The sequence below is a fragment of the Paroedura picta genome, chromosome 7 (genome assembly GCF_049243985.1).
Source record: "Paroedura picta isolate Pp20150507F chromosome 7, Ppicta_v3.0, whole genome shotgun sequence".
Lineage (NCBI taxonomy): Eukaryota > Metazoa > Chordata > Lepidosauria > Squamata > Gekkonidae > Paroedura > Paroedura picta.
This window is the reverse complement of record NC_135375.1, coordinates 88090816-88116720: the sequence shown is the minus strand read 5'-3', so window position 1 is coordinate 88116720 and position 25905 is coordinate 88090816. Positions and strand designations below refer to the sequence as shown.

The 25905-nt window shown below is 41.5% G+C and overlaps 1 protein-coding gene across 1 annotated transcript in view; it reads right to left on the bottom strand.

Annotated features, from left to right (window-relative positions):
• Positions 1–1063: 1063 nt before the first annotated feature.
• Positions 1064–25905, bottom strand: part of UGCG (UDP-glucose ceramide glucosyltransferase) — a 38466-nt gene continuing 13624 nt past the window's right edge. Inside the window, exons 2-9 of the mRNA XM_077345314.1 lie at positions 20460–20601; positions 14397–14499; positions 12240–12341; positions 11237–11349; positions 8282–8460; positions 7002–7088; positions 5322–5511; positions 1064–3686 (exon numbers count right to left, since the gene is read on the bottom strand). Coding sequence (XP_077201429.1) covers positions 3516–3686; positions 5322–5511; positions 7002–7088; positions 8282–8460; positions 11237–11349; positions 12240–12341; positions 14397–14499; positions 20460–20601 — 1087 coding nt within the window. The 3' untranslated portion in view covers positions 1064–3515. The remainder of the gene's footprint in view (positions 3687–5321; positions 5512–7001; positions 7089–8281; positions 8461–11236; positions 11350–12239; positions 12342–14396; positions 14500–20459; positions 20602–25905) is intronic.

Genomic DNA, 25905 nt, shown 5'->3' with positions numbered 1-25905 from the left:
GCAAGAGGCTTTCTGACATGGCTTGCCATTGCCTGTCCCTGTGACCATGGACTTCCTTGGTAATCTCCCATCCAATTAATGACCAGGACTGTCCCTGGTGGGTAGCCATGTTGAGCTGAAGCAACAGAACAAAGTTAGAGTCCAGTGGCACCTTTAAGTCCAACAAAGTTTAATTTTGGAGTATAAGATGGATGGAGCTAGCAACAGATCTTTTTAAATTATTTCTGTTCACAATTAGGAAAGCATCTGCCATTACTAACTTCAACACTTTTATTCCCTGTTTTTGTGAATGACAATTAAAGCCAAAGGACCATTAAAGCCAAACTTCCCCCCCCCCCATTATTTTGCATATTTGTTGGATATCTTCATGGTTCTGTTTACTAATTTACTGCTAATTTACTCTCACCTTAAATCTGTACTCCTGCTTTATTGTCTGAGGAAGTGTGCATACACAAGAAAGCTCACACCTAGAATAAAACTTTGTTGGTCTTCAAGGTGCCATTGGACTCAAATTTTGTTCTGGGTATAAGCTTTTGTATGCATGCATGTGGTGGACTGGCTCAAATAGTCTCAGCTGAAGCTAAATCCAGCTAAAATGGCCGGGCCAGTGTCCTGGTGGAAGGAAGGTAATGCCAACTTCCAGCTCTTGACAAGGCCCATGTAATACCTTTAGCTGCCATGAAGAACCTGGAGGTGATTTTGGTTATTTCCTTATATATGGATCCTAGGTGACCAATGTCAATTGCTAGGCTTTCTAGCAGCAGGTGTTCTACTGACCTCGACCAGAATCAGGACTTTTTCAGCCTTGACACTCTGCCTAGCGAGATCAGCGAGACCTTGGCTTATCCAGGTGAGAGATATTTTAATTATGTATATATAAAAATTGTAGTTGGCTCCCATGGTACAAATATTTAGACTGCAAAACTGGAATTTAACAGAAATGAGTGCAACTGATAAGAGATTAAAAGCATTTTGACTGGATTTTCTGATGAGATTAATATATTGTCTGTGTTTAAAGAAAGGTTCTGGGAAAGGCAATAAACAGACCTACTTTCTCAAAATATCTGATTATATTCAAAATTTATTTTTAAACAAAAACAAGACAATGATTATAAATAAACATGGTATATTTGACATGTTGATAGACAATTTTAAATTAGCCATTTTGAGCGTTCGCTCTGTTCTGACGCAGTGCCCTCCTACAATATTTTCCAAGTAATTATTTCCATTTCACAATCAACCCAGATTTCTTACAGAAGAAATCAAGTTGCTGGCTTAAGTGAAGCATCAGTTTCCTTTATCATTAAAGGGTTCACTAATGCAACCCCCCCACCCAAACAAAAACAACAACTTGAAAGTAATTCTTCATAGCTACAAAACATTAAAAAAAACACACACACACATCCACAATGAAGTTTGTCCAGCCTTTTTGGTTTTTCTCTTCCACTGCCCCTGTGATGATCAGCATCAAGCTACGCCAGCCAAGCTTCAATTCAGCAGTGCAATGAATGGCATCAACCAAACTTCACAAAACACAAACACTTGTCAGCAAAATTAAGCTGGATAACAGTGTTGACCACTATGGATATGGTAAAAAAAAAAAAAAAACTTGAGTGGGTCATAACCAGACCGGTTTGTGGTGTGCAGTTTTCCTCAGGAAGCCATTCTTCCTGATTCACATATAAAGACCGGCTTATGCATTAAAAAGCCTTGTTTATGGGAAAAGGTGCCCTTCAAAACAAGTTCTGTAATGTCATAAGGCAAATAAAGAAAATACAGGAATGAAGAAATTTGGTCAGGGGCAAACATTCATAGGATGTCTGCACACACACACAAAACCACACACACAAACAAATTACACCATGTGTATACCAGACAGTTAATGGACTGGCTCAGTAAATTGGAAAAATGTCCTTTTCTATAAATACTCAGTTATTGCTAATATGCTACACATTATGCTTTTTTGTCACAAAGTGTCATAACTCAGGATTTAAAGCTGCCATACTGGCACTATGCACTTAGCAATAGACTTTTATGGTGATAACATGCCATGCCCATTTGGAAGAGGAAGCAGCATAAATACAGTTAAAAAAAACCCAAAAGGCTTATGCAATTCCACCTCTCAGTGTTGCTTTGTGTTTTGAGTCTGTTTTTAAATGTGTTTCAAACAAGTCCAGCTCACCACAAGTTAATAGCTGCCCCACAGATTGGGGCTGGAGAACAAGCGAATAAGAATAGAAAAGGTAAGACATCATGCATTTACAACTTGGTTATGGTCTAGTTTTTTAGCCGTTACAACTTGAATACAAAAACCAAACTGAAATACCAGATTAACTGTAGAAGGGGGGGAAAAAAGCCAAGAGTAGACCTACTTTGATAGTTAAAGCTTACAATTGGATATCAGTAACAGCAAAGTCATCTTGCCTATTTAATATAGTGACAAGTATCTATTGCAATTTGCTATTTAATGAGGACTACTGAAGAGAGAAAGAGACCTATGCCCACTTAAAAAAAGATATTAAATACCTGCATCATGAAATTACATTCTTAAGAAGACAGTGTATAAGAAAATAGCTTGTGTGAAATGTTTCTGAAATGCATTCCCCCTCCCCTATAACTATCAAACATTCATTCACACAGAACAAAAAGTCAAGATGGGAATGAAGATCACCTAGACTAACAGCACAGTGATTAAAAGTGGTTCAAGACAGAACCAATGGGAGTAGGCCAAAAGATGCCCTCTAGGCATAGCTAACCATTAATTCATCCCACCTGCCACACCAAACTCTGCCCATTCATTATTGGTTCACTGTAGTGAGACCAAAAATAATAATATGCTAATACATACACACACGCGCGCGCGCACACACACACAAATACAAATTTCCAGCGTTTGTTCTTTTGTTTAATAAGGCCTAGTTACCTATTAGTGTGTATTTGCTCTGCAGCAACTACAAGAGGTAGGCATAGATCATTTAAAAAGCTTCTCTCCTCGTTCCCTGCCACCTGTGCTTTCCAAAACCAACTGCATTTCTACAAAAGTATTACCCTTTCAACACGTGCACTCCACAAGGCCATAATTTATAGCTGTGTTCTTGCACAAGTTCCATCCATTTAATTAATGCTTTGCGTAGAAGATGATCAAAGGACATCATCCAATACGAACGACAGCTCACAGGATACCATATGACAGAGAGAAAAAGCTTTTGCTATACTGAAAGATACTGTCTTCAGTGTTTGCTGCAGAACACTCCTAAGGAAAATAAATCCTGAAACCAATTCTCTTGATTTGATTTTGTACATTAAAAATGGTACCATTTGGCCAAGACTACCGATGTATTTCTTTCACAGATGCAAGTGCCATGCAAAATAAATTAAAGAACAGATATGAAAACATACAGGTAATAAAACTATCGAAGGTAGATCTTTTAAAAGCATTTATATAAACATAATTTATAATACTTTCTTTTTTTCTCCTTTTTCAGTTTTCTTGAAAGACAGTCACAAAGCTGTGGCTATACATCCAGGATCTCCTCTGCAGTGCCTCCACAGCGTAACCGGTAGCGTCCTGTCCTCCAGCTAATAGTAGGATCCCACAAGGCAGAGAGGAAGATGTATATCGTCATGGACTCTCTGATGAACCATGCTACTGCATAGTCCAGTTTTGAAAAACACAGAGCGCCACCCTGGAGATCGGATGAAATAGATGCTCATCTTTAATGACAATGCTAATAGCTAAATTAAAAGTTTTATGGGGACATCGTAACTGAATGGGACACTATTTTAGCTTATAACCTGTTATTATTTAAGTTATATAATAATACTAGGAAAATAGCCCGTTGCATCCGGGAATGCAACAGGTGCTAGCGGAGGGCCCTGACAGAGGAGCGGGCTTCAGCCCTACCTGGAATTCTGGCTGGTGGCTGGGACTAGGCAGGCGGATGTGGGTGGGATGGCATGTAGTGCTGGAGGCTGAGCTGAGGGCAAGGCAGCTGTGCATGGAGATGCACGAGCCTGTAGCCCTGGTGGAGAATGGGCCAATGTCTCCAGAGGCAGCTGGGTTGCTGCTGGCGGGTGTAGTGGGCCGGCAGCCAAGGCAGAGTAGCAGAGGACTGGCATCCTCGGCAGCCAGGCAGCGTCTGGACATGAGGAAGGCTGCACAGCTGGTGGCTGGCTTCTGGAGGCGGGAGCCACTTGCACCCAGCTTTGCTGGGCATGGTCGGATAGGCCTGTGCGGGCAGAAGCACAGTCCAGACACCGGATAGGTCCCAGACAGTGCTTCACCCACAGGGGCCTTTCCCAAATATTAGGGAGAACAATGGCAAGGATATTATAAATGTTCTATGCAAAACAAAATGGTGCTGGTACCTATCATGACTATACAAGTGTCGCATAGTTGTACTGACCCCAGAAGGATATAGGAAAGTTGCCTTACATTGTTTGACTATCGGTCAATCTAATCCAGTAATTGCCAACTGATGGTAGGACTCAAAAATACGAGGACTCAAAAAAAGGGGAGGAAACAGGTACACTTTACCAGGCCTATGGTTAGCCCAAAAATTCATTACTGTTAACAGTCAGCTTAGGTCATTTTGGAAATAAAATGTTTCTTTCAATCAACGAGACTGTGCAGTTTTTTTCTATGTATGCAATAAGACCAGGAGGGGGTTATTATGCATTGGCCCTGCTTTCAAGCCCTGCCACAGGAGATAACTAGAAGTGTGGGATTCAATTTGATTCAATGTGAAACCTTATGTGTTTTTATCATGGAACTATGGCCCATCTCAAAGCAGTCAATCTTCTCCTATTAGGTGAAAACAGAAGGCTGATTGATGTTACCTTTTTCTTATTTGCCCCTTTAAATAGCACAAAACTAAGTAGGGTGTAAGGAGTTCGGACGATATCAGCTTTTACAGCTTTCTGAAAAAGATTTCCCAGAGTAGAGTGTGCTGTAGATCAGGGGTAGTCAACCTGTGGTCCTCCAGATGTTCATGGACTACAATTCCCATGAGCCCCTGCCAGAAAATGCTCATGGGAATTGTAGTCCATGAACATCTGGAGGACCACAGGTTGACTACCCCTGCTGTAGATTACAAAGTCACCCCTTTTACTCCCTATTCCCTGACATGTATCTTAAAAGGCAAACAGGATGCCTGGAACAACACTTCACAAAAATAAAAATGAGCTGGGCAAAACTAGTGTGACACCCTCTTCCTTGGCTTAACAGAGATCATCTTGAAATATATCCCTCAATTTAAACTAATGCCAGCCATTTCAATTAACAACACACGTTAAATAGGAGGTACAGAAATTCAACTTACGTGAACACCCCTGAGTTGAATGTAGTCAAATATAAACCATGCCAGACAGTGACACATGAAAAACACCATTATGTCCCATCTGAACACATGGTGCACTGCCCATCCAATAATTAAACTTGCAACAAAGCACTCTGAGATTGGCTCACAGATTATTGTTGCTGGAAGCATGTTGATTCGTAGCTTGGCCCATCTAGGATTAAAAAGAAAAAATTCACTTGAAACAAGACTATACTATTAGTATGCGGTTAGCTGTTATTAACAAGGGGGCTGGAGCCAAAATACTGCAAACAGAGCTCCTGAAACACACACACCCTCAAATTCTGTTCGTGGGGCTGAGGGGTTCACAGTCCCTATGGGAAAAGTCCCAACCACCTAAAAACAGAAGTGCCATCGTGGTTTTTTAAAATTGTTGTAAGGTTTTATTATATTATTTTAATAATTGTGAGACAGCTCAAGCAGGTCTCTGAAAAGGCAGCATAAAAAAAGGTTCTAAATAAAGAACTAGAGACAGATAGATTGGATCGAGAAGTGATGTTTTCACTATGCTATTATTATAAATATATATATATTTTTAAATCAGTAGTTCTTGACCGAATAGAAAAAGTGACCCAAGTTTCACAAGTAATATCATGTCTTGCTGGGACCAGAGGTGTGAATTTTTCCTACTTCTACCTGCAAATATTTGTTATTGGTGAGATTCTTCATGGACTGAAATAATGGGTGGTAACCCTAATATGCTTGAAATGATTCTCAATACAGTTCTTTATAATTCCCTCATTTTACCATCAAGAAATTTGGTCAGCTAAAAGAAAAAGTGGATCAATTTGCAATCCAGACAAGAGTTCAAGATATCCCTAGTTCAAGGTATATCTGGATACAAATTGGTAGTGCTGTACTTCCAACAATGAATAAGGAAACAAAACCTTCTCCAGATTCTTGATAATACTAACTTAGCTATCATGGAGTGCTATTTATAAGCTAGAAGAAGGCATATGTGATAAAAGAGCCAGCTGTGGTGAATTCATCAAATCCTCCCCATGGTTACCCAGTAGTATTTTAAAATGAGGAACAAAAGTTCTTATTTATGCTAAACTTCTATATCCAGAGACAGCCTTTTTCATGCATAAAGCCCTAAGCCGAAGCTACAAAGGTGTTTGAGACCTATGTATATTAATTATGAATGTAAGCTACACATGGGGTGCTCAGTAGATGATCCACCATATTATTTCCTATATTGTAAATAGCTTATGTAAACACCTTTTCGCAGCTTGTGAGGAAATGGCTGAGATTATTAAAAAAAAGAAAGGGCAGAATCTTTGGATGCCTCCCTAAGATAGGTTGCATCCTTTGCCATACACTAAGCAAAATAATGACCCAAAAGTTGCAGATTGCCCATAAATAGATTTAAATATACTGTATTCGTATGTTATTTCACTAATGAGCTTGTAAGAGAAAAACTGAACACAAACTCAAAAACCACAGTGTTTCATAATGAAATGGTTATAAATATCTCTTAGATGGCTAGGTACATCCATTTTTAGTCATTTATACTTTCTATCTCTTGATTCTACTCTATGATTTCTAGTCCATTGGGTGAAACTCCCATGACTTTGAAGCCAGATACAACAGTGAAAGAAGACAAGGAGCATGGGCAAAAGAGAATCAAGTTAGAATTTTCACCTGATCATTCTGGACTGAAACTGGGAAATGGAATAAGAGCCAGAGTTCTGCATTGCAACTTGTGTGGCCATTGCAAATTTCCAGCCTCTGAAAACAAAATCCACAGCATTAATAACCAAGACACGTGACAGCAGGCAACAGTTTTCGCAGCCAAGGATACCAGTTAAAACTTTTAGTGAGAATAAGATAATTATCACTTATTATGTGGAAATGCATATCTGAAGGCTGGAGAAAACCAGGCGCTTGGGCTTGGGTGGAAACCAGAGTGGGGAGAGGAGGCAAGGGTGTGGCAGTGACTGGCCAGGTGCAGTGGCAGCTGGCTAGGCCTGACATTTCGGCCCCTTGTTCCGCTGCTGCCACCCAGCTTCTGTGCCCGGCCCCAGCCCCGCCCTCATGGCAGCCACCTTCATCCCGGTCTGAAGGTCAGAGGAGACCAGGGTCATAGCATGAGACAGGCATAATAGGAAAGGGTGCAGTGGCAGCTGGCCAGGCCTAGCTCTGAGCCCCACTCCCTGGCCCTGCCCCCACCTCATGGCTGTGCTTTCTCCAGGTATGTCAGTGCCATCTGTCACAGGGGCTGGGGAAGGACAGGCAGACATCATAGTCATGGACATTTCCATCCCACTCTATCCCCCCATGTGTTTCCACATCAATAAATTTCAGGGTAACTGCTAAATGCTTTTATTGCTGCTCTTAAAAGTTTCTTTAAAATACTTGCTAACCTAAGAGCCAAGCAACACAATCAGCAGAATCTTGTTCTAGTTGGACAGCTCCAGCCTGCCAGTGCAAGTCTGCATTCCCACTGATTTTATCCATGAGGATAAGCTACACCTTAAGAAGATTAGAGCAAGGTTGACTCCAAACCCCATACATCACTTTTCTATGCAAAAGTGTGTCACTAAAAGTATGCTACCACCCATCTCAAGTCTGAAATGGTGCGCTAGATATATTCTAAAAGAGTTCTCTGTTGAGACAGTTTGGCTAGCGTCTTAAAGTTGCTAATGGGTATGAATTGAAGTTTCTTTCAACATTGTATTTGACGGCTGCCCCCAAGCTTCAGTTTAGAAAAAGGCACAACTAAGTGGAAATCAGAAGAACAGAACTGCTGGATGTAATGCAAGCTGCCAGGCTATTCTAGGGTGCTACTGGTAAGCTTTCAAAATCAACAGGCATAAAGCACTGTCTTAGAGGATGGGGAAACAGGACCGGAGATTGCTTATGAAATATGTTTTATATACAAAAGTGCTCTCCAAGGAGGATCCCCCCCCCCTGAATTTTACCTGTCAGCTATTGCTTTGGCCATAAAGTAATCCTCAGCAATGTACTGTGCAAAGGCTATGAGTCCACCTGCTTGGTCCAACACATCTTTTCTCATCAAGCAAGACATTCCTGTTACACATTTGAAGCCAGTTACATGAGCAGAAATATATGATCTTGGATGAGAAGTGCCAAAGTATACCTGTTAAGGAAAAAGGCATGGTAATTATCCCACAGCCTCCCACATTACCATATATGTTTCTTTTTTTTAAAGTAACACTCACGTATACTTTTCCACTGAATCCAACACCTGCTCCAATAATCATAGTATGCGTCATTTCCCAAGAAATGAACAATTAGCATACTTGCCATTTGAGAACTCTAGAGATGCTGTTTACTATGTAAAACCAGACAAGAAGCTTTTTGCCCTTTGTGGAGAGCACTGACTGTATGTTTGTTAGCAATCTGTGCAAGTCTCATTACACCTTAAATGTGAATTCCCTTCTACAACTCATGGAAGTGGAACATCAAAGCTTACTTTGATGCTAGATGGGAGCCAGCATGGTGAGGTGGTTAAAAATAATGGCCTTTAATCTGGAGAATAGGGTTTGCTTCCCCACTCCTCCATGTGCAGCCAGCTACGTGACCCTAAACCAATCAGTTCTCTCAGAGCTCTCTCAGTCCCACCTACCTCACAGGGTGTCTGTTGTGGGGAAAGGAAGGGAAGAAGAAGAGTTGGTTCTTATATGCTGTTTTTCTCTACCTAAAGGAGTCTCAAAGTGGCTTACAGTCACCTTCCCTTTCCTCTCCCCACAACAGACTCCCTGTTAGCTAAGTGAGGCTGAGAGAGCCCTGATATTACTGTTCAGTCAGAACAGCTTTATCAGTGCTGTGGTGAGCTCAAGGTCACCCAGCTGGTTGCATGTGGAGGAGGAGCAGGGAATCAGACCCAGCTTGCCAGATTAGAAGTCTGCACTCCTAGTCACTACACCAAACTGGAAGGCGACGGTAAGCTGCTTTGAGACTCCTCCGGGTAGTGAAAGCAAGGTAAAAAAAAAACTAACTCTTCTTCTAGCTTATTTACTTACTTCAGTTATACCATGCCTTTCGTTCTCTCCCCCATTTTATCCTCACCGCAACCCTTTGAGGTAGGTTATGTTGAGAGCATATGACTGCCACAAGGTCACCCAGCAAGCATCCATGATAGAATGCAGATCTGAGTCTATCAGACCTCAGTCTGATACTCTAACCATTACATTGCACTGGCTCTCTTTTGGACTAACTGAACCTCCAGGGAGGGCGGTATATTAAACAAACAAAGAAAGAAACAAATAAATAAATAGATAAATCTAGATTAATACTGTGGCATGCCACAACACACAGAGGGGGCAATGAGCAATTCTAAGAGCACATTCACATTGCCACTTTGGGGGTATTTTAACCACACATACTTTACCCTGCAAAGAACCCAATGAGGTGGTCAAGTTTTATATTTAGGTATGGCCAGATCTGTGAGCACAGCAATATTCCAAGGACAGGTTCTAACAAGGATTGTTTTCTTGAAGGAAATGGATGCAGGAAGAAAGTGAGGGATCATCAACAGGACAGGAAATAAAGAGGAAAAGGAAGCTTTCAATGAAAATCCTGCTGCAGAGCAACTCTTCAAATATAGTAATATTCATCATACGATATACCAAACGATAGTATACATGTGTAATTTGAAGTAGCAAAGCACAGAATTCCAGTGGCAAGTGCTCCATGCAGTGTTAACATGTTAGTAAGAACAGCATGACAAAAAAAGCAGCAAAATGTCAAAGCATACAACACCTGCCTCATGACCAGCTAAGCTGCTGGCTCAAGTGATCTCTGCTCTCTTACCACTCTGTGCAAGCACACACAAATTTTAAAAACAAACTAGCATTGAGTCACTGATAAAAATGTGTGTTCATGACACCAGGCAAGTAAACTGTACAAGTTTTGCAACATCAATACTGCATTCAACTGCATGAGCTCAGAAGCTACATATTAAGAGTGCAGTGGCTTTTCTGAACTCGAAACTTAAATGTAGGCACTCCCTCCCCAAAACCCTTACAACTTCAACCTGTCTACTTGCCAGTACCAGCAACAGAGATTTCAGAAGTTACTTATTCACTTCATCTATAGCACATGTTTCTCCCCAGTAGGGTCCCAAAATATTTCACACCTCCTCAATTTTAGCCTTACAATTTAACATAAGAGTTGGGCTGAGGTGTATATAAATATAACAAATAGATAAATAGATAGCGTAATGACTGGCCCAAGATCACCCAGCAAGCTTCCAAGAAAGACTAGGAAGTCGAACATGAGTCTTCTGGATTCTAATCTGATGCTCTAACCCGGGGGTCGTTCACTGGCGGCCCAGTGAGCTTCTCGCTGCAGGGGGGGAGGGAGGGAAATGCGGCTGCCGGCATGCTCAAACGCATGTGCACAGCAGCTCCATGCATGTGCGATTGTGCAGCGCTGCCACACATGTGTGGCAGCCCAGGCTGCCGTCCCCCCCCTTGCAGGCGGTCCCCAGCCTTACAAAGGTTAGGGGCCTCTGCTCTAACCTACTATACCATATTGAGCCAGAAGAGAAGGCTGCTCCACGTGGACTGTGAAACAGGTTCCTAGGAGTAAACCCCACTGAGCAGACTTCAGTATGATTCTGTGTAGACCTGCTTAGGATTGCTCCTAGCAAGGACTTAGCATTACTACTCTAAATTCATAGCTGTTACCATACAGAACAGTCAGAAAATACACTTTCTACCTTATTAAGAGTGCAAAAAAGTGTTTTAGGAGGGGGAAAATCAGTTCCAACTTTTTTTTCTTAAAAAGGTTGTGCATCTTCTTTGCTTTTTAAGCTTTAAAATGTCACAATTTCAAAAAATAATATAAGTTTACAAAACAAGAGGGCAATTTCATTGGGGAAGAAGGCAAGAAAGCAAAATAGCACTCACCTGTTCTAGAGTGGCAGCAAAGCCCTGTCTATCTGCCACATAGGGCAGGCCATGAACCAGTCCAACTTTCTCTGTCATTTGATTGGCCAAGTCAGTTAGTGTATCTGGTGTTACTAAAAATAAAAACTGAACTGTGGTTAACATGGATCAACAGTTTGAATCTTTGGGAAAATGTGATTTCACAATTTCAAACAAGAAAAAGGGACTATTTTACATTGTTAACAGGAAAACACGTGCATTTGGGGGGGGGGGCTTGTTTATGTATATGGCTGCAATATGGTTGGAGCTTTGGTTTGAAGACAATGGAAGTAGATTCAAAAGACTAATACTTCCTGTTTAATATATGAGGCAAACTCAAAGTCCACAGGAAACAGCAGCAGTGTCATTCACATGGACTGCATCATGAAGTTTTTAAGGTTCAAACGAGAAATACAGTGCAGTGCTAACACCCACAGTACTGTGCATCTAGTCAAATGAGTACTGCATTTCCCAGTGTTATGAACAAAGTGAGGAAAATAAGCTATTCAGAGAGTTCTATTGTGGTAGCAGTAACAGTAACAGCCACAGGGAAAGAAGAAGCTGGTCATACTGTCCATTACTTATCAGATTTATATTCTTCCTTCAGGCTTGTACTACACTGACTGTTTAAAAACTAAATCTCTTTTATTAACACCTAATCATTCACCAGCTACAGCATTAGGAACAGCAAACAGAAGATGCAGGTCTTTGCTGAAGAGCTGAAACAACTACCCAAGCTTCATCTAAGTGCAACACATACAGCAAAGCAGGTAAGCATAGTTACCCCATGCCAAGGGCTCATGAATATAAACATTTTTGGCTTTTGCATTTGGGATGGGCCTTTTGTTTTCTGCTTATGTGGCTTCATGAAGAGCTCTGTTTACCGATATCATAAGACTAACACCTTCACATTGACCCTACATTTACCGCTTAAAAAACAAACACAATGAAAAGGTTCTCTCTGACCACCCATTCACATGCTTACCTCTAATGCCGCTATCGCAGATCCATATTAAATCATATTTGGCAACTTCATACGCTGGCATTAAGTTGTTGATCTTCGGATTTATCCCAACCTTTTTACCACCTTAAAAAACAAACTCTAGGTTATATGTAAAAAAGACACAAATGTCAGCTAAAACTCAATGATATGAAGAGAAGCTCATGGACTCTCAAGTTCTCATAGCATGCAGGTGCTTATCAACTTTATTGGATTTTGAACACTTTAATCAAGGAGGCACAATTGTAGCACCAATGTCTGACCTCCTGTGAACCCAAGATAAAAACAGCAACTGTGAGCTCAGGGACTAAGAGTAAAGCTGAGGCAAGGGTGTACAGGCGATAGAGTATCTTGCAGTTCTGCCCACATAATTCCTAGAAGGCAACACTTAGTGAAATTTTCATTTAGCCTACCCTGGGAGGTAAATGTTGCATTTTCCATTATCCAACCAGCTCACTGCAATCTGACAGAGTAGCTACAACTAGATGCAGCAAGTTTAAATCCATTTTTTAACTAGTAACATCATCTGACCTTGTACTTGCAGTCACTTCACACATTATAGTTTGGTAACCCAGTATTGGACAAAGAGCTGCAACTAATGCCCACTTTGCATGTGTTCCGGTATAGGGATCAGCATAAACCCCCAAAAGGCGGCTTGGTTTGAGGTTAGGGTCAGAACCTGAAACGAAGCCTAAACCAAACCAAACTAGCCCCACCTGAAGCAAGCCAGTCCAACAAATTTGGTTACCTTTTTGTCATTTGGGAATGGACTTCCCTTCTGCCTTTCTACTGGCATGGAGGGCCACGACTGGGAGAAAGAGATTGCCTAGAAAAAGACTTCCCTCTCCAGTTACCTCTGGCATGGCTGGCCACAAGTGGGAGAATGGGGGCATGGAATGTCCTGGAAGAGATTTCCCTTCCACCTTTTTCCTGGTCATGGTTTGCCATGACCAAAAGCAAGGAGGGGGTTGCCCAGGAAAGGACTTCCTTCCCCCCTTTCTGCAAACCACAATCTGGCATCAGTGGGGGAAAATGGAATGGAGATTGCCTGGGAAGGGACTGCCATTCCACCTTTCTCTTAGCGGTGACCTGTTGCATCCAGGAGAAAGGGGGAATTGCCAGGGAAAGGACTTTTTCCCCTGTTCTCAGATGGTGACGTCTTGATGCTGCTGGGTGAAAGGGGGTGGAGGTATTGCCTGGGAAGAGACTTCCCTTCTACCTTTCTCCCAGCCAGGCTCATTGCAGCTAGGATTGGGGGGGGGGGTATCACCCTGGAAGGGATCTCTTTTTTCCCCTTTCTGATGGTCATGGCCTGGGGAAGGGGACTGCTGGGGAAAAGACTTCATTTTGTTCCTTGCCTCTTCAGTGGGGAGGAGCAAATCCCAAGGGTTAAATGACTGCCAGCCATTTAAACCTAAAAGCTGAGTGGTAGACTCCATGCAGCTCAGCTCTTAGATTTAAATGGCTGGCTCCAAACAGCTATACAGAACCAGCCAAATGTCCAGGAAATGTTTTGGGACTGAGACTTCCACGAACATTGGTTCCTGAGCTCTGAATTGGCCTGTTCCGCTTAATTTTGGCTCATGAACTAGGTCATGCCCATCCCTGTTCCATTATAATATATACAGTGAAACAAATGACATCACATGCATACTCTCCATCTTAACAGGTGCATATAAATATATTCTGTGGGTAAATGAAAGGAGCTAGGCAGAGAAAAGACAAAGATAATTACATCCTCTTCTTTTCATTTAAGAGAAAACAATTTACAAGACGTTAAAGCTGCAAAAGTCAATGCTGAGAGGCTTTCAATAAAATGTTTGAGGACCTCATTTCACCAGAACAGCTGCACAGATATTCTTTTGGAAGGGAAAAAAAAAACCCTACACCTAATTCAGCCTGTTTCCATTTGGAATCATTTATGTCTGAAATATGTTTAGAACTATAGAAATCTAGAATTACCAGATTTCTACAGGTCAAGTAGAATGGAAATGCTTGTACGGAAAAGATACTGTATGGAAAAGATGTACTGAAGAATATCCAAATGTGGCCACCAATAATTTGCACTTAATACAGTAACCAGACTAATTTTTCTAAAAACAAAAATTACCAAAGAAATAATAAAATTTGTGCTTCACTCACCTATAAATAGCCTTGCATCAATATTGGGATATTTGCCAAGGAGCTTTTTACACACATCAATGGCAGGATCATCATGGTCTTGTACACACAGAAGCACTTCAAACTGGGGGAAAGATTCGCAATGCAAATTGTTGTGGAGTTTATAACAGAACAGTTTTAGCCCAGGTTTGATTTACAAGAATAAAGGTGCTAACCATTATATTTATATAACACCTGGATTGTTACAGCCATAATCTGCAATTGTTTTCCAGCCACAGGGATGTTTTTGCTCTAGGAAGAACACTTTTGATAACACACTGCTGTAGGAACAATCGTGTTTGATAACACACAAATGCAACCCCACAAAGATTTAAACTATCTGTCAGGACCCTTTTCAACATGTGGCATCATAATCTGCCTGAGTCAGTTTCTTTTTTGAGACTTTGATTAAGTGGTTAAAGAGCAGTCATAAACATCTGTTTTACATGAGCAATGCATTGGAAATGTCCTGTACAAACAATTTTCAAATCTTAGAGCCTTTCTGTTTAAGACGATACAAAGCATTGCTGTCATTGGTTTCATTTTGCTAAGGCACTACCTATAGCTTCTCAAAGGCAGACACTATGCAATTGCTGATGAAGCCAATAATCCCTTATCCTTTCCTCTATTCAAGACAAAGGAATGAATTCATTTTGAATAGAGAAGGGGGAAGAGAAGAAAACACAATCAGAAAAATGGAAGAGATTAAAGGAACAACACTGATACTTTATTCAGGTCTTTCTCCCAATCTCTCATGAATAAAAGCAGATTAACCCTGAATTCATATACACAATGTCTTAATTTAGAAGGATAATACCATCAAAATATCCAGTTCTCCATGTGGCTAAATGGATAGTTGAAATCCAAAAACTGGAGCCACTAACAGACAAAACATCCTTCTACAAACTTGACAAATGCTACAGTTTTACAGAAAAAAACTAGGAATATTTTTTTTTAAGTGGGGTGATAACATTTCCCCTCTTCCCAGTAACAGAAGCAGCACCTATAAGCTTTAAGAAACAAATGCTCAATAGCCATTTCTAGACAACCATAACAGTATCCAATTCTTCTGTCAATAAAAGCCCCTTTCTATGCGTGTTTTGGCTTTTGAGGGAGGACTCACTGAGACCAAGGGTGGCAGCAACCACCAGGTGACTTGCTGCCATGCAGCTCATATGACTTAGTCAGGACTGGCTGCTTGCTGTGTTCAAAAGCCAATATGGTGTAATGCTCAGAGTTTCAGACCAGAATACAAGAGATTTGCTAATTTGCTAATTTGTTGCGGAAGCTCACTGGGTAACCTAGGGCCAATTACACATCCTCAGCCTAATTTACTTTACAGGGTTGTTGCGAAAAATCAATGGAGGAAAGGAGAATGATGTAAGCCGCTTTGAGTCCCCATTGTGGCAAAGCCAGGGCATAAACGAAATAGTAAATATAGCGGAAGCCTGAAAGGAGAACAGATAAAGGCAGGCTGGTTGATGGGTGGGAAGGAGAAAAGAAGTGGGAAAGGGGGAGGACTATGGAGGCTTTCCAAGAAGGGAAAGAAGAGTAAGAAAGGAGGAAATGAGACCCCCCCCCCCACACACACACAAGTCCTCACAAATCAGCTTTTAATGTATACATATTCTGGATACATAGTTTGCAGCATGTTCTAGTAGTGGTGGAATGTATTGTCAAGTCACAGTTGACTTATGGTGATCTCGTAGGGTTTTGAAGGCAAGCAACATTCAGAAGTGATGCAGCCAGCCTCTGCATCAAAACCTCGGCATTCCTTAGAACAGGGGTAGTCAACCTGTGGTCCTCCAGATGTCCGTGGAATACAATTCCTATGAGCCCCTGCCAGCGTTTGCTGGCAGGGGCTCATGGGAATTGTAGTCCATGGACATCTGAAGGACCACAGGTTGACTACCCCTGCCTTAGAGGTCTCCCACCCAAATACTAACCAGGGCCAACTCTACTTAGCTTCCAAGATCTGACAAGATCAGCTAGCCTGGGCTAGCTTGGTCAGGGCAGCATGTCTCTAGGAGTCCTGATTTTGCATTCATAGGTAACTGTAACAATTTTTTGTATGTTTGTGTAATATTTTGATGCCACAAAAACTATTTGGCATCGTGATAGAATATATTAAGACTTTTTTAAATAGCTTGCCTTGCCCTGGTAGGTTCAGAGCAGATAACAGATCAAAATATGCAAATAAATAAACACAAAACAATAATTAAATAAATCTATGTTTTAAAATTAAATAGGCTGAAAGCCATCTCTTCATATGACTCAAATCAAAGTCAAATACCTTTATTGGCATAATCATAGCAAAACATCTATCTAAAAGACAAAGCAATTCAAATCCCAGATCACTTGGAGAAATTCCCGCGGAGGAATTTTGCAATGCCTTTGGTTATACTTGAGGATTGTGATCCAGTAAAAGAGTGCACTACGTTCAAGGGGCTGTGAATCTTGCTTGCCCGCATGAAAGGATATATGAGGAATATGGCCCCTTCTGAGAGGAGGGGCTTGGTCGGTATTAGGGTAGATTTCCTTAGATGGTTCTTAAATAAGTTTCCAGTTAGTATTCAGGTAGGAAGGCTAGTATTTTGTGGGTGTTAATTTCCTGGCCTCAACCATAGGCCTAGCAGAACAAGCTCTGTTTTACAGACCCAGAGTGTTCCACCAGGCCATGGTTAAAGCTGAAAAAACCCTGATCCTGGTTGAGGCCAGTTTTACCTCCTTGGGGCCAGGGACCTTGAACTGGTTTTGATCACAGCACTCTTAGGGGGGTGTAGCAGAGGAGGCAGTCTTGTAGCTACAGGGATCCCAGACAATTTAGGGCTTTGAACATAAGAATCAAAACCTTGATTCAGTTTCCAATCTGAATCCAGTGCAGCTGGGAGAGCACTGGTGTTATATGTGCTCTCCATAGAGTCCTGGTAAGGACCTGAGCTGCTGGCATTCTAAACCAGTACAGCTTCAAGGGCACCCTTACATAGAGTAAGTTACAGAGTTCTAATCTGGAAGTGATCAGTGCATGAATCACAATGGCTAGATTGGATGTTGAGAAGTAGGGCACACGTTGTGCCTGGTGAAGGTGGTAGAATGCCTGGTGGGTGACATTTGTGACCTGGGCCTCCATAGATAAGGAGGTATCCAGGATTACATGCAGGCTCTTGACAGTGGTCAGAGTTGCACTACCTTCCCTCTGTGATGCACTACCTTTCCTCAGTCAGAGGGCTTCCATCTTAGCTGTATTTAATTTCAGCTGACTCCATCTGATCCAGTCCATCATGACCTCCAAACAAGTGGCCAGAGAATCCAGGGTTGTGGATGTATGGCCATCCATCGACGGAAGTAGCTGGGTGTCATCAGCGTACTGGTGGCAACTTAGCTCAAAACCTTGGACCCACTGGGCAAAGAGGTGAATGTAGATATGGCTGCTAGGGTCCTCTCTAAGTCATCTTGGAGGGCCCACATCCAGCCAGTGCTGACGTAGCTGCATCGGTTGCCAACTGCATTCCAGACCAAGTTCAATGTTTTGGTATTAACTTTTAAGGCTATTTGCAGTCTGGGCATTGCATATCTGAGGTACCGCCGGTCATTCCCTACCTGATTGCCCCTACTGGAAATATTCCCCCATTAGGAGATGGCCTTCAGCCAGGAATGGTCCACTCTGGTAGTTTAGCCCCAATCAGGAGACAGCTCTCAGCCAGGAAAGGCTAATAACTTGTCAGCTCTCCACCTCCAACTTTGTGCTAGTTTCAGACGTTTGCTGGGTAGAAGAGGAGCCAGCCTCAGAGCATGCTATGCTGCCAGTAAGTTGCCCTGGCCTCTTTCAACTCAGAAGACATGGGGGGGGGAGCAAACTGCATTCTGGGGTAGCCTCTGCATGCCTTCTCAAGGGAGGACTGCAGGAGGTCCAGAAATGGCCCCCTGCTGACCCTCTGGACCAAAGATGGCCAGGAAAAGCCTCTGCTCTGGGAATGTTTACTCATAAGTAATTCATGGCCTTTGCCATGGTAATGGCTACTCATGAGTAAGTCCTGGCCCTCAGCCAAGAATAGCCTGCCCTGGTAGTTTAGCCCCAATAAGGAGGGAGCTCTCAGCCAAGAAAAGCTAATAACTGATCGGCTCTCTACCCCCAACATCCTGCCAGTTTCAGAGGTTTGCTGGGTGGAAGAGGAGCCAGTCTCAGAGCATGCCCTACTGCTAGTAAGTTGCCCTGGGCTCCTGGCCTCTTTCAATTCAGAGGATATGGTGGGGGAAGCAAGCTACTTCCTGGCACAGTCTCTGCATGCTTTCTGGAGGGGGGACTGTGGAAGGCCTGGAAACAGTCACCTGCCAGCCTTCTGGGACTCAGGGCAGCCAGGATATGAGGTTTGCCGTTTGCAATCTGAGAAGCGAGGAATGTTTTGCGGGTAACCACCATAGGCAATTGCATCAGGAAAGATAATGCAATTGGGGGCGTCTGGGAAAATGTAGACTTTCCCTTTCTATATGGATACCACCTTGGTCTTGCTGCAATCTTTCCAAGACCATTGCAACAAAACTAATTTGAGACCAATGGCAGGGAAGACGGGGAAGCTGTAGGCAGGGCACAGAAGCACCATGAGGCCCTGGAGACATGTGGAAGGGGGGGGGGGATACTGTTTCCCAGTAATTTGGTTTTTCTATCCTGTTTATCACTGCCCAAATGAGTCTCAGAGTGGCTTGTAATAGCCTTCTTCTCCCCACAACTGACAACCTGTGAAGAAGCTGAGGCTGAGAAAACTGAGAGAAATTGCTCTGTGAGAACAGTTTCTAACATGACTGTGACTAGCCCAAGGTCACCCAGCATGTGGAAGAGCAGGGAATCAAATCCATCTCACCACATTAGAAGCTGCTGCTCTTAACCACTACACCGAGTGGTACAAATTGCCGTTGCCTTAAAGAGATGTAGCTAGAGCACAGGCAGAAGCAGCTGTTGCAGGAGGATGGTGTAGGTCTTTTTTTTACTTGCTCATGGACTATTATGGGATTATTACCCTTTAAATATGGACCTTCTTGCCAATGGCTTCTCTGAGCAATCCAAGGAGGGAGACACTCTAAGCAATCCAAGGAGGGGCCTTTGGAAGATGTGGTGGGTGGGAAGGTGGCAGCCCACCCCTCCACAGCCTGATGGGCCTGAACTTTGGAAAATGTGGGGACAGTGGTGACCTGTGTAGACACTGTTGTATGAGTTGAGGGTAGGAAGGCCAGCTTCCCCACAAAGCAGCTGTTTTCTCCAGGAGAACTGATGTTTGTCTATCTGTCTGTCTCTCTCTCTCATCCTCTTTCATCTTCATGAAGGTTTCCAGGCCCCCACCTGGAATTTGGTAACCCGGCTGGCTGCATATGGAGGAGGAATCGGGAATCAAACCCAGCTGTTGAGATTAGAGTCTGCTACTCTTTAGCTACTTCACCGCACTGAATGTCAAGTTTGAACAGGAAGCAGGGGGAAGGAGGACAAGAACCAAGGAAGGTCACAGTGCAGATGTATGTCCTAGCGCCCGTTGTATTCCTGAGTGCAATGGGCTTTGTCTCTAGTCTACTATACAATTAGGGGGAATTCCTAAGTACTGCAATTCACACAGGATAGTAGTGACTATAGTAATGTCTGCATTAGAATGCAGCCCACAAGCTACACTTCAACAACCACTTGGCGGTTTTGAAGTTATATACAGCAGTTCTGAGAAGTTACTTTCTCACCTCCCAGTTTACGTTGTAGTCCCAAATGATCCTGAGATGCTTCACATGAATAGCTTTTCACGGAACATTTGGGGCTGCAAAAGGGAAGGAAGAAGTCACACTTCATGAGCTGAAGTCCTCTGTCAGTTTCTCCATTGTACAGTGAGCAGATGAGATGGATATTCAGCTCCTGTGTTACAAACTATATTAATTTTTTTGCACATTGTTGAGGCAGTTTAAAAAGTTTGTATTTGCATCCTCTGCACTATAAGGCATCACAATATTCTGCCGGGCAAGATACCCATTCAAGAGGCTTGCTTTGATCCAAAATTAAAATTGTATACATACTTTTGGATAATCCAACTCAAAGAAAGTTTCCAAGTTATTGATAAGGTTTGGATCGACACCCTTTAATGGTTTTAGAAGTGACACTCCTGGAAGCTTGCTGTAGGGCTGTTTGTCTGTTGCTTTTTTGTTGAGGTGTAGACGCCTGAAAAACAAAATGTCCTTAATTAGTATCATGGTGTCATAAACAGCCAGTCTGTTTTATGCAAGAAACCTAATAAAAAGTTTCTTCATCTGGTTATAGCACAAGTGACAAGCATACAGGGACAGCTTTCTCCAACCCAGCCTGAACAGAAGTACAAGCTACTGGATGAAAGAGTTCTTATCCAATAAACCTGCATGGTTTTAATAAGGGCTCAGTCTTGGCAGCCTATCCTATTAGACTGAAGCCCTTCACAGCATTCTTCTGATAAAAGATGCAAAGGATGAGGAATGTATACAGAGGCTGAGTCTAAGTATTTCCCCTATTCCCAAGAGCCAACCAGGACTCCATGAGGCATTTATACTTCTGAGATGGGGAGCCTTCTGCATTTAGAGACAAGCTGGTTTTTTATATCCCACTGTTCACTACCTGAAGGAGTTCCAAAGTGGCTTACAAACACCTTTCCCACAACAGACATTCCTGTGAGGCAGGTGAGACTAAGAATTCTAAGAGAATTGCTATGTGACTACAGCTCTAAGAGAATTGTGACTAGACCAAGATCACCCAGCTGGCTGCACATGGAGGAGTGGGGAATGAAACCTGGTTCTCCAGATTAGAGTTCACCACTCTTAACCACTATACCACACTGGCTCTCAGCTACCAGGGGTCTGTTAGCAGACAATCAGGGGCTATGTAGTATGAATTGTACAGTTTTTTGGGCATACAGGAATTGTATTTTAACCAAAAGATCTAATGATTGCAAAATTAAATGTGGCTGTGAACAAGATCAATCCAATACAGTAGATACCCTAACAGTAAAGGGCCACAACCCTATGCAGATAACAAATGCAGTATAATGGTTCTGTCCTTCATCTGCTTACTCAGCAGAAATAACTACTGTGCTCAAGAGGGATTTACTCTCAGACAAGATAAACTTCACCTTCTGAGGATCTGTGTCCATCCCACAACTTTGTAGGTCAGCCACTTGTACTATATCATATCAAAACAAGGAGAACTTAAGAGTGGAGTGTAGTTATCATGAAGTTAGAGAGAAACACTGATTTGCTAACTAAATGGTTACAGGAAGATTTATCTGAAATGCACACTAAACAAAGACATTTTAAATGTTTCATTTTTCATTAAAGAATCTTAATTACTGGGCCTAACAAAAATAGTAATGCACTCTAGCTTATAATTATTAAGTATTACTCTGCAAAATTTCCTGAAAGATTGGTTAACAGAATGTTTACCAGAGCACTGAACTATTTGAGGAGGATAAAAAATTATACTGGTTAGTTAATTAAAAGACACATTCTATACAATACGATAAATCTAATAAAACATTTGTACCTTACTTAACACTGATTAACTGTAGATTCAAGTGATATGCAGCAAAAAAAATCACAGGTTTAGATAATCTACTTGTAAAGAGCTCAAAATTCTGTAAAATTTCCTGTGTATTCCATGATTCTATAAATAAAGATCAATACAATTACTAATGTAATTACTAATGCTATTTTTACTTCCTTGAGGACTAGAGACAGAACACCTGCTTTTTAATGAACTTTGATGTTCTCAGAATGCAGCTACTTGACTCCAGAGAGAGACTCCACACTCATGCAATACGATTACTGAATTGTAGCATAACACAACTCTGAATTTCCGCTTAAAGACTATTGTAGTCTGCTCTGCATTACAGCAACAAGATACACACAGCACTTTGAGATCAATGAGGTTAAGTGCACCACCTCGCTTTGGGGAACTGCTCCGTTCATGGTCTACTTCAATATATTATGTTTTCTAGAAAAACTCCTTGTAGAATTAGGTGGAAGTGGATACTATTGAATATTTTAAATTTCTTTTGAAATAATTGTGGCACAGAACCCAGTAACTGTTGCTCATAATTGTCTTCTGTGTGGACACCCTCTGCAGGCAAGGCACTGACAAATTTTCTTCCAGCTAAAAAGCCCTCTGAGGGGGGCACCCCTCCCCCTCCAGCGCCAACACGGGCCAAAGGCTTTTCCTGCCCAAAGCATCACGTGCTCCAGAGGCAGCTGCATGTCCTCCTTAGCTACTTCACCGCAATGTTTATCTCCTGTTTGGAAAGCCTAACTGCTTCAGATTGGATCCACTTAACTCCTCAGGAAGAGTGTCTAGGTATTCTGACTGGATCTTCCACAAGAAGAGCAGGCAGCCACCCAGGTTGTTTTGGTAATTTGTGATCCTGAAATTCAGGGCTGCAGAGCACATGACAGTTTAGGCAGGAAAAGTCATTTATGTCAGCTGGGAGGGGCACTCCACACTGAGGGCTATCTAGCTGGAAGAAAAATTATCCATGACAGGTCTGCACATAGGCACAGTCCCAATATGGGGCTGCACCAAAGATGCAAAATGAATGTATATAAACACACTTAGTGATTTAGAAGTCTACAACTACACTCTTAATCACCTGCTCCCACACATCCTACTTAATGACTGAGATAACCTTAGGACTAGGATAGCTACTATAACCTGCCACCAGTGCTTAGAAACAGCCTAAGATCAGAATCATGGATCCTCAGGTTTATTGGACAGTAGTGTCTGGCCCTTACCTCCTTCCCCAGCTTATAGTAAGGTTCTGAAAAGATTTTTTAAAGAAAAGGAATCTTTCTGGCTGTTGACTGTTACTTTCAATTTTAATATGTGCTAATTTTTTCTTAAAATGTGTAGCGGTGCAGTGATAATAGGTAGAAATCAGTGAACTCTAAATCAAATACAATTTAACATATATTATAATGTTTCCTCCACACCCTTTCCACAGCCTGCCTGAAGTTATTTACATTGTCTCAATCTACATTGTTAATGGAGCCAAAGCTAAGTCATCGTTCCAAGAATGTTTCCCTGATGCAGGGAAGGTTCTTGCCATTTCAAGACAATGGCTTTACTCCAATTATGCACAGTACATTAGTGTAATGTATTTTGGTTTTAAGAACAACTGAAATAAAATGGCATCTAAATTTAAGATGTGAATCACAAAAATGTTCAAAATAGAAAAACGAATGTGCTAACTTTCATGTGACTTGAGGGACCAAATTCAGACCACACTCTGAATTTGGGCTATTCAAATAATTTTTAATTTGCAGACAAGCCCTCAAGAGTTACTAGGTCACAAACATTTCTGTTGGCCTGCCTACCCATGCTTTCCTGTTATACATTATTTGTGGACTAAGAAAGAAAATGCAGTTCCACAAAACATCTTTGCCTTGTTGCTCAGAGGTTTTTTAACACAGGAAATCAAGTAAAATTTGAGCTTCATTTTAGCATTGCTTTACGTTACTTCAGTATTTCATCCTATCAGAATGTCTAGTCATATCAGATCCAATGAATCAATTCTCATTTGGACACGATGCTTGTCTTTAAAAGAGAAATATGTAGTGCTTTACTACTAATACACACTATTATTAATATACTTGTACCATGGCACCTTAGTCCAAAAGCTCTGGACAGATCAAATGCCTATACAGAGATTAAGTCCCTCTGTTCACCTGAGCACTGGGAAATACTCTTTTTGTATCACCATTGCATGCCTAAAGCTTACAACAGCATGTAAGTCAATATAACAATGACAAACTTCAACTCAGTGACATAAAAACGGAGGCATCCAAGTTTATCATACACCTACAACAGCACAATCAGAACTTAAAACCAAAGTGCATGATATCACTCTGCATATGATAACCACAGTCCTAAAATGAAGACAGCTGTTTTACATACATGGCAGTAGACTATATTCAGTAATCCCCTTTAATGAGCCAAGTACTCACATATCTTAGTTTGCTGTTATTTAAAATATAGTTTCAGAATCTTCTCTCAAGTGGGGAGGCACTTATAACATTATGGCACATCCTCTGTAATATTTGAGGGTGTGAACCACCATTCAGTAGATCTTTAAAGTGAAAAATATGAAGAACATCATCAAAATGATGAGCTAAATATATCTATTTTGATCAGTTTCTTTTCCTTCCCAAAAACACATTAATCACTTTAAGGACTTGAGATTATCACCTCTGGTTCAAAATTTAAAGAACAATTGACTTCAAAATATCTACAATAATTACCCAAAAGATACTTCACACATTAAGTTGTCTGATACAATTGCTAGCAGATCAGCCCAAGAGGGCTGCTACCACTCTCACCAAAATCTCAGTGCTTACATGGGCACTATTCCATACAGAGGCACTAATTCACATAAAAGGCACCTTGTCATAAGCACAGTCCAATTAGAAACCTGGTGCTAGCCCACACATTCCTGAAATGAGTATATAGCAATCATAACATGCTAATTAGCCTCAAGGTAGAGAACTATAGAAATTTTAGTTCTTGTGCTAGTCCCATAATATTATCCCCATATTAAGTGCACAGTACTCAAACCCTCCTATCACACAAATATACACACCCTACCACCACCTGTTTTTGCGGTTTTACAATCACTATGATGTTCAGCACTTTTGCAACCAGATAACCAGGTTAGACTGTAAACATCTTCCTCCAGAAAATGCTATAATATGAAAAGGACTGCCAAAAAAAAAAAAAAGATTCAATTTGGGCTTATGAAAAACTGATGTGAATTTCAGATTCACTTCAACCTTAGTACTCATTTGATGGCTTCACACAACTGAGAATACAGAAAATAAAGCAGCAACTATACCATGCAGTATACAGTGTAATTATTACAGGAAATAATCCGCAATTCTACCAAAGCCAATGTTATTTATGAAAAGCAGATTTAACTCCCCTACCAAATGCACAGCTGCAGGCAGAAAGGAGACAGTCAACTCTAAAATGGCTAGATGGTAATGTCAACCTTTTACTTGTCCAAGTTTAACCTTAGCCTACTTTATTAATGGCTAATTGCTACCACTTGCTTTAATGGAATGTTTCCTCCAATCTAAGGCCAACAACTCTTCCATCTGAATGGATGGGAAAAGGCCTCAAATTTTGCTCAACAGAGTAGGAAGATACATGCCAGAATGTGATTATATTAAGAAGACAATAGTAAGTGCCCATCACAACAGCCTTCTCTTTAAAGCTCACCTACATTAAATAATCAAGAGGTGTGAGGAGCAGAAGAAGAAATACCTTAGTACAAGTATCACTACCATTTCACACCTTTAATTTTGTTAGCTATGCCTCATTAAATTCCCTTAAGAAGACCAGGGAGGAGCAAAGCAGTAGTGGCCTCAGGTCTTTTTAACCAACTCTAAGGCTGACAGTCCAAATGCTATGCAGAGTTACTCCATGGAAATAATGAATGTAGACTGGAGTAAC